The sequence below is a fragment of the Aythya fuligula genome, chromosome 1 (genome assembly GCF_009819795.1).
Source record: "Aythya fuligula isolate bAytFul2 chromosome 1, bAytFul2.pri, whole genome shotgun sequence".
Lineage (NCBI taxonomy): Eukaryota > Metazoa > Chordata > Aves > Anseriformes > Anatidae > Aythya > Aythya fuligula.
Genome location: NC_045559.1, coordinates 88,142,047 through 88,154,576, shown reverse-complemented (window position 1 = coordinate 88,154,576; position 12,530 = coordinate 88,142,047). Strand labels below are relative to the sequence as shown.

General features: G+C 39.1%; 1 protein-coding gene across 1 annotated transcript in view; it reads right to left on the bottom strand.

Annotated features, from left to right (window-relative positions):
- The window catches only part of CFAP44 (cilia and flagella associated protein 44), a 42,042-nt gene that overhangs the window by 872 nt on the left and 28,640 nt on the right, over window positions 1-12,530 (bottom strand). Inside the window, 9 exon segments of the mRNA XM_032192601.1 lie at window positions 1,251-1,411; window positions 2,133-2,334; window positions 3,268-3,384; window positions 4,521-4,651; window positions 6,045-6,155; window positions 7,122-7,314; window positions 7,747-7,950; window positions 9,271-9,774; window positions 11,978-12,155. Coding sequence (XP_032048492.1) covers window positions 1,251-1,411; window positions 2,133-2,334; window positions 3,268-3,384; window positions 4,521-4,651; window positions 6,045-6,155; window positions 7,122-7,314; window positions 7,747-7,950; window positions 9,271-9,774; window positions 11,978-12,155 — 1,801 coding nt within the window.

Genomic DNA, 12,530 nt, shown 5'->3' with positions numbered 1-12,530 from the left:
ACAGAAAGAGGTAAACAACAAACTGATCCTACATACACCAATGTGATCCCACAATATGTTTAATGCAGTATCTTTTTTTTTTTTTTTTTTTTTTTTTTTCCTATTATTGCAAATAACTAAGCATTTTGTTTAAAGCAGTTAGGCAAAAACATGGGAAAGAGAAAACTGTTAGGTACATACTATGCCATATGCATGTGAGGTATTAAGCTGCCTCCTACACCTGCCACAAACCAGCATAAAAGACACAGAAGTCTGGGGCTATGACTTTCCACTTTGAAATCTGGCTCTCGTACCCAAGTCCAGGAGGAGGAGGGGGTTCTTTGCATAGCTACAAACACAAGACAAGCAGGAGAGCAAGGAGCTGCTGGAAATCTGAACACTCTGCCTTCCTGAAAATGTGTCATGCTGTATAAACATGCGAGGAACGGACAGGACAGTTCATTACAAACCAACTTGTGCCCTTCTGGAGTTCATTACAGAAGCCTTAAAACACATCTAGATGTGTGCTGTGTTGAATGACACCAGACTCACTTCCCTAAGGAGCAATGTGTATCCCACATCAAGGCTAACCTCAAAACATGGTAGCGATTTACATGAACAGAAAAAAAAGTAGAAATCATGAAACCTATTACATACATACATACATTATATATATATATATATATATATACAAAGAATAAAGGTGATGATGCTTTACTGCTCAGGAGGGGTGGGGGAAGATCTCAGTCAAACAATTTAAACAAGACATGATACTTGCTCATAGAGATAGTTTCTGGATCTCTTGAGATCATCACATTTTCTGTTTATTCTCTCCATATTTTTAAAAAGACAATGACAGCACTCTGTAAGGCCAGCATAAGAGCGTTGCCTGTTTGTACTACAGTAGCTGCGCCTTAGGCCTCCCAGACAGGGACAAGCACTTTTCATACTGCACAGTCTAGTGTCTGAGACATAAGCCAGCACTGCCCTGCACTCAAATAGTTTGTCACCAGATGCGATGGGAGGAGGCAGTAGGTACTGAATGCCAGCTGAAAACCAAAGGAAAGCTCTCTGGAAGAACTGAAGGATGCATTTGAGGAAAGTGCTGTTGTTTAAAAAAAATAATAATTAAAAAAAAAAAAAGTGTTGTCAAGACAATAGGATGAATACATTCACAAAAAATGTTAGTGTAGCTATTCAGCCCCAGCAAATGAAGCCCTAATAGAATAACAGAGTCAAATATATGCCCTCCTCCTATTCCTGCTCCTTACCTCCCACTCTTTGAGTTCCTGGGAGTGCTCATATTCTTTCTGCATTATTTCTACTTCCAATTCTTCCAAGCATATGTTAACAGAGCGTGCTTGAACTGCTTCAAAATCAACCATCCGGCCAAACTTCAGCATCATTATCCGATTGCACTCCTCTTCCAGTTCTAAAAGAGAAGGCATGGCACAAATGGTAGAACTGCTTTTCATTGATTAATAAGAATTTACCTCCAGCTTTCTGTCTAAGCTTGGTGGCATACGCTATAGAATAAATAATTCACACAAAGCTACACAGAAATCACAACAGCATATTGCCATTGGTTCTTGCCCGTGATCACACCTGTGTTGTCACAAAGCCACACTCTCAGCCAGTCCTAGTGAGCCACCTCCACACCATGGACTTCATAAAAGGCTTCAGTGGGCTGGGAGAAGGGGGTTTGGTGGTGGTAGACACCAGGACATCTCTGGGTCTGTTTCCCCATTTTATGTTTGTAATTGTTTTGAATAGAGCTTTTATAGTTCTTATGTTACACGGATAAGGAACTTGCATGAAAAGCTTATGTGGCTTTTCCAAAAGAACTTTTTTCTAGCAGCTCCTGCATAGAGCCAGAAATAGCAATTGTGTGTCCTGATTCCCAGTGTCTCATCTCAGTCAGCTCTCCTTTTACTAAGTTCCCAAATTATTTAACATAGCCTAATGACTCTGCAGTGCTGGAGAACTACCAATACTTCATCAGAACAATCCACCCGATCCCCTCTGGTTTATTTTCTGCAGTAACCAGCTGTGACATTTGGGTGAGAGTAAAGACAGACATCTGCTGAGTGACCCACACCCAGAGAGGGGACAGCATAAGCACTAGAAGGCTGTGTTTGGAGTCTGTTACTCACGGCGAATATTTATCTCCATCTCCTTTTTGTCCTGGATAAGTTGCTTATATTGCTGCTGTGCCTTCTTATACATCTCTCTCTGCATTATTTTTTCATTACGTAGGTCCACAATTCTCTTCTGCAGATACTCTAAGGACTGGTTGGTAAATACCAGGGCTTGGGAGAGGTCACTGGGTATCTCCCCATTAACGAAGTATTCCACCTGTCAGAAGCAGAAATTACCCATAAACAAGGCTAATTTGACTTGTTAAGGGCACCAATGATCACTCTGGACAACAAATGTATAAGAATTTGAAAACTAAGGAATGAGATAATAGTGTGGGCACAGTTCTCATGTTTTGGGCCAGGGAATTACTACCACTCAGCAGCTCAAAGGCCACTTAGACCTGTGATGATTCCCTGTATACAAAGCTCTCTTCCTTTCTGTAGCACTGGAAATAGAGTAGGGGACTCCCTGTTGAGTGTCTCTGTGCTTCTGAATGAACTGAGACCTGCAGAACTGCACAGACAGAAGAGTGACAGGCTCTGCTTTCTTACCAACATTGTAATGCAGGTAGGGAGAACAAATGGAGAGAGCTGAGTTTGCTTCAGAGGTGTATGAGCCACAAGAGGCAAAAGCCTATGTTTTGTCTCTGAGGACAAGATGCAGCCCAGAGGAAATAACAGTATTGTGTTGAGTTTTCATCTTCATTTTCTACTAATCATCCCTGGGATAACAGCTGCACAGATGGATACATTTTTGCATACAATTCAGCATTCCTGAATTGGGAAAAACTCCCATGACTTTCAGTAGTTTGTTGTTGGTGGTTTTGTTTCTTTGTTTTATTGGTTTTGTTTTCAGGAGAGTATCAGCAAACATAGACCTGAAGGAATATTCCATGCCAAACCTATAAAACACTTGAAGGCTGCACACATTTCAGAAACGTGCTGCCCCTACCTGTCCTTACTTGAAGGAAAACAAAACTAGAGGAAATAGTGTTATGAAGTTCAATTAATGACACTGTCACTCCAAGGAGACTATAGTAAATTAGGAAGTAGAAGCTCAAAAAACGAATAACACTACTGTTTAGATATACATAGGCCATTCTGCACCTGTCAAAAGTAAAAGTAATAAACACATGAAATCTTGAATTACCTGATGAAGTTTTAAAGGCACAACTGCGTATAACTCATTAAGTTTCTGCTGCTTTTCCCACTGAAAGGTGTCCAGTTCCCTCTCTGCTGTGTTCAGACTGGCTTCTACTGCTTTTGCCTGCAGAAAGACAAATTGTGGACAGACAAAAACCTTACAGTGCTCAAATACACAAGACAGCAAGGATCTGTGTTAGAGTCCTTGATCTGAAGGAAAAGCAGCATGGAAAAAATGCTCTTTTTTTCCATGTATTATGACAGACGAGTTTCATAGGTTAACATGAGGCTCATCTATGTATTCAAACAAAATTCTATGCTGAATACTTTTGTACACATGTACACTTACATATATCTCCTTACTTGAGAAGCCCTGTATGTATCAAGAGACAGTTTCTTTGTTTAGTGTCCAATACACTTCTAGATCAGAGTCTGCAAGATATTTTTTTATTGTTTTATGCCTGGAAATGCTTATTGATTCTGCATGAGAAAGAAACAATTCAAACTCAAATGTCAGACCCCAGGGTGAATGTGTGGCAGCTGGCACTTAGGAAAGCCTTTAAAAACTAAACAAAAAACGTTGTAAGTTCAGCATATTTGCTGGGACATTTTTGAGACACAATAAAAGCAAGCCTTGCATAATGGTGTTTTGGCAGAACTCTCCCTCTATCCCAGAAAACCCTTTAAATTAAGATATTTTTGAATTAATATAAATCAAATGTCTTGATGAATGCAGGAGCTCAAAAAAGCTAAAAGGAAAACTTGCACCAAGTGAGTTTATTCAATAATTACTATGACAAAGAGCAGAAGAAAATAACTAAAAGCAAAAGAAACAGATGGAAGGATAGCATTTTTATGGTTTATTTTAGTATGCATGTGTGTTAGGGTGACTCTTTATATTCTCCAACCCCACACACATGCACACGGGATGGGCCAAGCTGCACCAGGCATTGCATCTGAATCAGAGTCTGGTTTCTGCTGCTGCATGTGGTTAGACAGTTGGGAAGAAACTGGACCAAAAACCTGGATCCAGCCCCCTACCAGCTAAGGGCAGACCACCTTGATTGACGCTTTCCAGGAGGATGGGTGACCCATGGTGAGCTGCCTCCTGCCTGGGTGCTAGCATGGTTATCTCTACCCAAACTGAGGCCACGTAAAAGGTTATGATTTCCATTTTAAATCTTAGCCAAAACCAATAGCACAACATTTTCATTGTACTGGAGCCAGCTCATGCCTTCTGAGAAGACAACAGCACCATACCATTTTGACCAAGACGTTATATTTCTTTCTGAGGTTAGCAGCAACTCTCTTCTCCTTCGTTAAAGACTCTTCAATGTCTAACCACTTCTCCCGGAGCTGGATGGTGTTTTGGAAGAGCGCCTTATCACAGTCTGAGAAGAAAAGGGTCAGAGGATAGCTTAGTTTCATTACGACTGTACAGTAGCTACAAGCTTGAGCTACTAGCTTCTCCTAATGTGCAGGTTGCCCAGCATTTCCCATAATAAGACCATGTTCTTGATTCCTTAGAGCTTTGTCAACTTAAATGTTATGGGCCAAATTCCTCCATGAGAGGATAGGTGTCTTGGATGGATCTTTTTTCTTTATATTCAGTCAAGACAGTTTGTTTCCAGAAGTAAGACTAAATGCATCAAATAAGGCTAAATGCATATTAAAGCCAAGTGCTCAAAAGTTAGCCTTTGTAACTAATTCAGTCCCAGTAATTAATACATGTTCCAGTACAATCTTTAGTTACGTGAACATGTAGTTGTTTATCTGTGAATTTCTACCTGGTGCAGCAATTTCAGTCATACTAATTAATTCAGCACTATTAACACAAATTAATTCACATTAAAAAAAAGGCAAGGCAAATTACACTTAAAGACCATATATGGAGAGGCTGATATAATGTCATTTCCCCATTAAATCAGTAATTTGGATTTTTTTTAATAAAAAGTAAAAAATGTTCTATATTTCTTCCCAACGTTTCTCTGAAAAAGGAGATGGACAAGGAGTTAAGAAAGAATTCAATTTATGAAAATGAAAAAATCCAATATGGAAAAAAAAAAAAAAAAAAAAAAGGTAATTTACTGGTAAATTCTAGCAGGAAAAAAAAAAAAAAAAAAAGCAGTGTTGTTAAGTGGTCACTGATATCTCACTCAAAGATCTTAAAAAAACAAACAAACCATAAAATAGTTAAACTCCTACAAAAGAAAAGAAGAGCTTGCTTGCTTTTACTGAATGAATTAATTAATGAATTAATGAGTGAAGAGGATTTTGCAAAGCTCCTACCTTTTCAGATGATTAGAGAAGCCTAGAAACATGCAATTACTGCATAAATCCACGAGGTGGTAACAAAGAGCTTAATTTAACATTATTATAGTGTCCCCACAGATCTTTTCTGAACAGGGATCCAGCTAGGCCTGGCGGCAGGTTTCCAGAGAGCAGCTGCAGCCTCACTCCAGCTCCGCTTCTGTGAGGAGCCTTTTCTCTCCAGAAACACAGCCATGAAATGCTGAATGGTGATTTACATAAAATAATTAATTTTTAGCACTTAGAGAAGTTTTATTTTTCCAAACTTTTTAATTACTGTACCCTCTACTGTCAGCGGTTCCATTATCTTCACTGAGATTTCCTGGGGACAAATACTGCACCCAGGAGGACTGGGCACATTCTGGCCCTTAATGGCATTTATGTGAGGTGAATAATGAAAAATTCCTTTTAAAAATACAATATTGTCCCGAAAGCTCAACAAGTACTCAACCCAACGAAATGATATCTTAGTACTCTTTGGACAAACGGAGACATCAAAGACTTCATCTTCAGATCTAGAATCTTCTTCATCACTCCCCAAGGTGGACTCTTCATCACTCTCCCATTCACTCTCATATTTCTCATCTGGAAGAAAAGGACAGTACTGCTGATTTGCAGAACACCCCTCAAATTCACTAGCTGTGCATTATGTGAATGGGCTGGTGAACACATCCCCAACAATCAACAAAAAAGCACCCATTTTGCATTCATTTGATAATTTAACAGAAAGAAAAAAAAATGTGGAAGAGAGAAATCACCTAGTAGTGCCAAATGCACAAACACATGCAATTTTTTTGAGACTTTCTTCAATTTTTCCTCTCTTTATGTGTGTTAAGAATTTGGAATTTAAACCTTGTTGGTTTACCATTCTTCTACAGAGATTAAACAACCAAGCAAAATGCACAGAAGCACAAAACTGTCACAAAAGCATCACTGTTGATTGCACTTTTTGCTAATCATGTCCCAGTAGAAATCAAAAGCCAAGTCAAAGAGAGGGTGCAAGTGTTTTAGTCCAGTAAGACTGCCTGGCCTTAACAATTAAAACCTAGTCTCTAAAATAAATGAAATCCTTTCATAATATGTTTAGTCGTGTGACTAATAGATGATAGCAGATTAGGTCTGTGATCTCTCATTAGTCAATGGACAGATTAAAGGAGAATGTCACGAATATGGCAGACTAATCACTTATCCATAGCTCCCATTGGCACAGCACAGGAAGCAGCTATTTAAAGCTTTGCCTCTTCTTCATACCAATTATCAATCCTCAATATTGACATACAGGAAGTAGGTTGTAGGAGCTGCGATCAGACCAAATATAATCATGTTAGAGGCTGAATTACACCGTTATCATCATTCAGGTTGGCTTCCATAGAACATGGGGTGGTACAGAAACAAAACCCAGGTAGGTGAGTTTTGTTTTTTTTTGTTCTATTTTTTTGAACCGAGTTCAGCATTGGATGTATCTGGGGATCCAGCTAGACTGAGGCACGTTTACTTTACTGCACAGAAGTATGCGCAACAAATCCAAACAATTAGAACAGCATCTCCAACCTGCTTCTCTTTTTACTTTTTTTTCCATGCACTTGATTTTCTTCTTCAGAACCTTGGTCAGAAAACGGGCGAACTTGTTGTTTTCTCCAAGGGATGCTCGGAAGCCGGCATAAAGAGCTTTCTTATGTTCCTGAAGCTTTACAATCTCAGAATTTGTATCCTCCATCAGTGCAAGGTAGCTGTTCACTTTTGACTAAAAACAAAACAAAAAAAACCTTCTTTAGTCAACAGGCACACAACCTTTGAACTTTTATGTAGGTAAGACGTATCAGTGAAGATCTGGAAATGCAAAACTTGACTTTCTCTCTTTGAATTCCTGCTCCGATCAAGCAAAACCCAGAAGTATGTTCTTAAATTAAAGTATATGATTTGTCATTGACTCCAGATCATGAAGAAACTATAAAAATACGACTACTTAGACTGTGAAAAGATTAACTATTGGAAGTTAAAAGCAACCATCCTAGGCTGATCACCAAGAGTTTCTTGCTTTTCCAAATTTAGCACTAGATATTAGATCAGTGCTAAAAGGAAGCAAAGAGAAGCCACCATTTATCTGATGCCTTACTTTCTTTTCAGACCACTCATCAGCAGTATTTTTAAGTCCAGGCACACATGGCCTACATACCTGCGTGGCCTCCTGCTCACTGCGGAGGGTGGTAACACGCCCCTGGAGATCATTCTCAGTTTTCTCAACATCATTCAGGATAAGCAGCTCTTCATACCACGTGATGTAGCGCAGGTCAGCATGCTTCATCTGCACATCCAGCTGCAGTTTCTTGTGCCGCAGGACACGAAGTTCAGCGTCAAAGTTTATCACCAGTGCATTGATCTGGAGTGAAAGAGAACTGCAAATGAGGAACGAGGAGAGTATTCGGAGTAGAGTTAAACGTGTAAAGCAAGAGAAAGGAGCAGAAGGGAAAAATTCTGTCAAGTCAACAACTTGCTCATGCTATCCACTAATGATTACTGAAGCACTTAAAAAGACAAAGTTAACTCCAATTATTTCTATACTCTCAGTATAACAACACAAAAATCACCAGGGCTTCACAGGGATGTTTCACTGCATCTGTAGTCTGTAGTACATTTAAGGAGTCCATGTAACAACCCAGACATAGCAATAATTACTGTCTTCTGCCTTGGCACACTTCTCTCAGAATACCTGACAGCTCTTCCCTTAGACATTTACAGTCAAATCAGTACTAGCTGCTGCCATCGTGGCCATATATATATCTATGTGATGGTCACAGCAGCATTTGGATATTCTCTCAAAACCTCCATACACATGAACATAAGGGTATCTGTGTCAGATTAAACCAAAGAGTCAATGACCAACAACAGATATTAGAGAAAAGAAGGTATGAAATGGAGCCAACAACTGAATGGTGATACACCTCTGGCAAGCTCCTCTCTGTACCCTCCTAAACTCTGATTTATGGACATCCTGAGCTTGCAGTACTATGTTTGCATTTAACATCTTGAATGGATTTTTTTCTTCCAGAGTTTATCAAATTGTAGCTACACCCACATCCAAAATTTAGTTATTGGTTGCATAGGAACAACAAGCTTTCCACCTCACCATTTCATTTGGTCTCTCTCCTTCTTTTAAGAGCTGATTGCCACTCTCCTTTTCTTATGCTATTCATAATTTTATCACCTCTGGTACATTCCTTTCAGTAGTCCTTTTTCCAGACTAAGGATGTCTTATAAAGAAGCTTTCTCATGACTTTAAACCTGGCACTTTTAAAATTATTAAGACTACAGTGTCAGGACTAGTCATGTTACTTAAAAGCTGAGAACTTCATGAATCATAGCAAAAAATGAGAATCAGATCTATTGCTTGGACTCAAAAAGTGATGAAGAGAAAAAAAAATCTAACGTGTTATTTGCCTTTTTTTTTTTTTTGGCCACTGAGCTCATAGTTTCACATAACAATCAATAACAAATTAGAAATCTGATTTTCAATTTATTATAGTTAGCACAGAGGTCACTCTTACAGATTTATACTGATTTACCCTGTAAATTTGTACTAGATATCATTTTCCTGAAATTCTGAAAGGCGTGAGTATCTGCAGTCCTAAGACAGGAGGAAAGGGGTTCATTTCTGATTGATATTGTTCAATATGAAAAAAAATAACTTCTGATTTCCTACCTTTTTAATCAAGGAATCCTGCAAGTATAGGTTTTTTATCTTCTCCCTCTTTAAAATTTCCAGTTCCATTTCAGTTGGCTCTGCCTTCTCAATCTCAAAAAGCTTTTTCTGCTCTACGACCACAGATGGCGTTATTTTCACTGGGTGTTCTCTTGCAGGCTGTGTCACGGGGCCAGACTCTTTAAGGGAAGAAGGCTTTAGAAAACTACGCCTAGGTGCACCAGATGAGGGAGACTCTTCCAATGGTTCCTGGAACTTTGCCTTGGCCTCCTGCTCCTGTTTGAACTTAAGGAGGATGTCAGTGTGATACTCAAATTTTTTTTCTGGAACCTCATCTGGATGTAACTGAGGGATCGGGGGAAGAGGGAGATGTTCTGATAAATCCAACGCTGCCTGTATGGATTTCAATTCTCGCACTAAACACTTGATTTCATCAATAACAGAAACCTTGAAATCCCGCAAGGACAAGATCTGTTTGTTCATATTCACTTTCTTCTTATAAATCTGTAAAGAACAAAAAATTTAGTAGGATTTTCCCAGTGATATTTACATAATATGAAGTCTTCCCCAACACAGGTTACGGAGAAGAGGCTTGTCATACTGACCTTCCTTCTTTCCACACTAGCTTTCTTTACTGTACCACCTCCACACGCGTGTTTTTAACCAGCTATCTTTCTCTCTCCGTTTTTAAGAACTGTGGAACCACCTCTCTAAATCTTCTTTAAAAGAAAATCTTAGAAGAGTAGAAATGAGGCTTCCCCTCTCTCTCCTGACTTGATTGTCAATTTTCTGCACTGCTTCAACATCTCACGTCAATAAATTCACAAGGACTGTGATAATTAGCTGTGGGTTTTAGAGGATTAGTCATTTGGGCTGTCTCTCATTAAATACAGAGAGCATCTCAGCTTTGATACACGGCTCTCTTCTCAGGCATATTGTACAATTCATATACCAACAAAGAGAAAATTAGATCTCTTTATTTTGTAAAGCAAAATTTCCAACCCAAGAGCAAAGGAACTACACCTGAGAAGACCTTTAGCACTCCTAAATGCACAGCTGTACAGAGATCTAGACTTCTTGGACAGTCCTTGAAACAAAGCAGTTATCTCATATAAAGACCAAAGACACTGAAGCAGTCCTTCACAAACATAGGTTCTGGAATGCAGATGTGATTCTCGTCAATAAAATAAGTGAAATTGAAGCTGAAATCACAACCACTGCAGACAGTTAGAAATGGAACAAAGTTCTGAATTTTCAAAGTATAGTTGATAGCAGTATTAAAGGCAAGAAAGTAACATCCTTTCAAATGCTTTTGGATTTGATAAAAAGCCACTAGATATCCAAAACAAATCCTTTCCAGGCCTTCCAGCAATCTGGAGTGCCAAAGTCAACTCAGAAAATTTTGGCATTAGGTGAATATTTTTCCCCAACTTGAGGTGAAGATCTACTAACCCGAGAAGTCACACTTGAATCAGATGTAAAAACAGAATCATAGAATCATTTAGGTTGGAAAAGACCTTGGCAGAATCCTCTCTAATCTTTATAAAATAAAACAATCTTATACATCAGGCATCTGAAGTAACTGGAATACTTCATCTGTATAAATTAGGGTTTTAAAACTAGAACTACTCCTTTTGCTTGCGTTGGCTTGTCCAACCAAGTCAGGTTAACCACTGGGTATCTAGTAACATCAGCACCACAATCTAGTCCTGGAGCCCAAGCATGAGATTAAAGCAACCCAACAAATTCCCTAAGACTGTGGCATTGCTTCTGTAATGCTGAGACCTCACTGCCAAAGCAACCCAGGCTAAAAGGAGCCTGAGACTAGGCAACATGTTTGAGAGGATAAGACTATGGAAGATTCATGGCCACAGAATATGATGATATGATGCAGTGAAGAGGCTCCTCTGTCAGTAGGAAAGCCAAGAAATAAGCCTCCATACCAAAAAGTAACTTGACAGTTCCAGGTTAAATGAATACATTTCTTCATTGTCGTTTTTTCTAAAGAAATTCATCATCCCTCTTTTACACTCCAGATAAATAAAATGAGAAATAGAAGCTGGGAGTGAGAAAGGGTGCTGGCAGAAGTCGCAAGGAAAGCGGCAAAGTTACTGCACAACGTTTGAGCTTGTTGGGTCTTTCTGGTTAAAAGACATGAAGTAGCTGTAGGAGTTCTGTTGCAGGAAGGCAGTTCCAGAACATCTAGTTTCCCAGAAAGCTCCAATATTTAGTACCCAGAAGCAGTGATTACTGAAGCGCATATATGAAGAGGCTATGCTAAAAAGACCTATCTTTGCTCATACCTCCGTTTTTGTAAAGGTATTTCATAGCAGGGATTAGCTCAGTGTTGTAAGGAAAGCATCAGTCACTAGATGGTAAGACTTTTAATCCTTAAAAAAAAAAAAAAAAAAAAAAAAAAAAAAGGCATCTTCCTGCTGAAATACTGGAAAATGTGGCTTTTTTGCATAAAAAGAGCCATCTGAGAGTTATCCTGGATTGATTCAGTTTTGAGTTTGGTGAAGCACTAACAGTCCACAAGAGAAAGGCTCGTTTGTAACTAAATCTGAATTGACACAGTCTGTCCTTCAATGGCTCTTCCCACAACCACTTCAATTTCCTTTCAAAAAAATGTATTCAGCATTTAATCAACTATCCTCCCTCCCGTAAAATGGCAGAAATATCCACATCAGTGAATCAGTTTACATACCAACACTTCCAAGGATTCAAGCTGCTTCACCTTCATTTCAGTTTTCATTTGTTCGTGCTGAGGGACTCTGTAATCAGTGGCAGTCTTCAGCTTATAACACCCCATGTTTTCCCGTGCTTCTTTAATGGCCTGAACATCTTCGGGGTTTTCATAGTCATCACTAGGCTTGCTCTTGTATCTGGTAGGTACAAAACGAAGATGAACTTTAAGACAGAAAACATTCAGATGGGGACAGAAAGCATACAGTATAAAACAGGGTCACTTCATACCTTCTGATGCATGCAGAAAGGCTCAGGAGGATCAAGAAAGAATCACATACCTCTTTCAGAAAACAGTGACTACTTTGGAAAGGATATCTTTGCACATTTGAAAGAAAAATTCAGACATTTCCCTCCTTCCCCCCCAAAAAAAAAACAACACACTAGTAGGTAATGGCCTTCATGTGTAACTAACTTAACCCACAGCTCTTGAAGCATCTGGTATATCTGGTGCTGGTAGGGTTAACTGAAGAGGCTGACTGTGATGGTCTAGGTGTCCCTAAATCATGATTGAT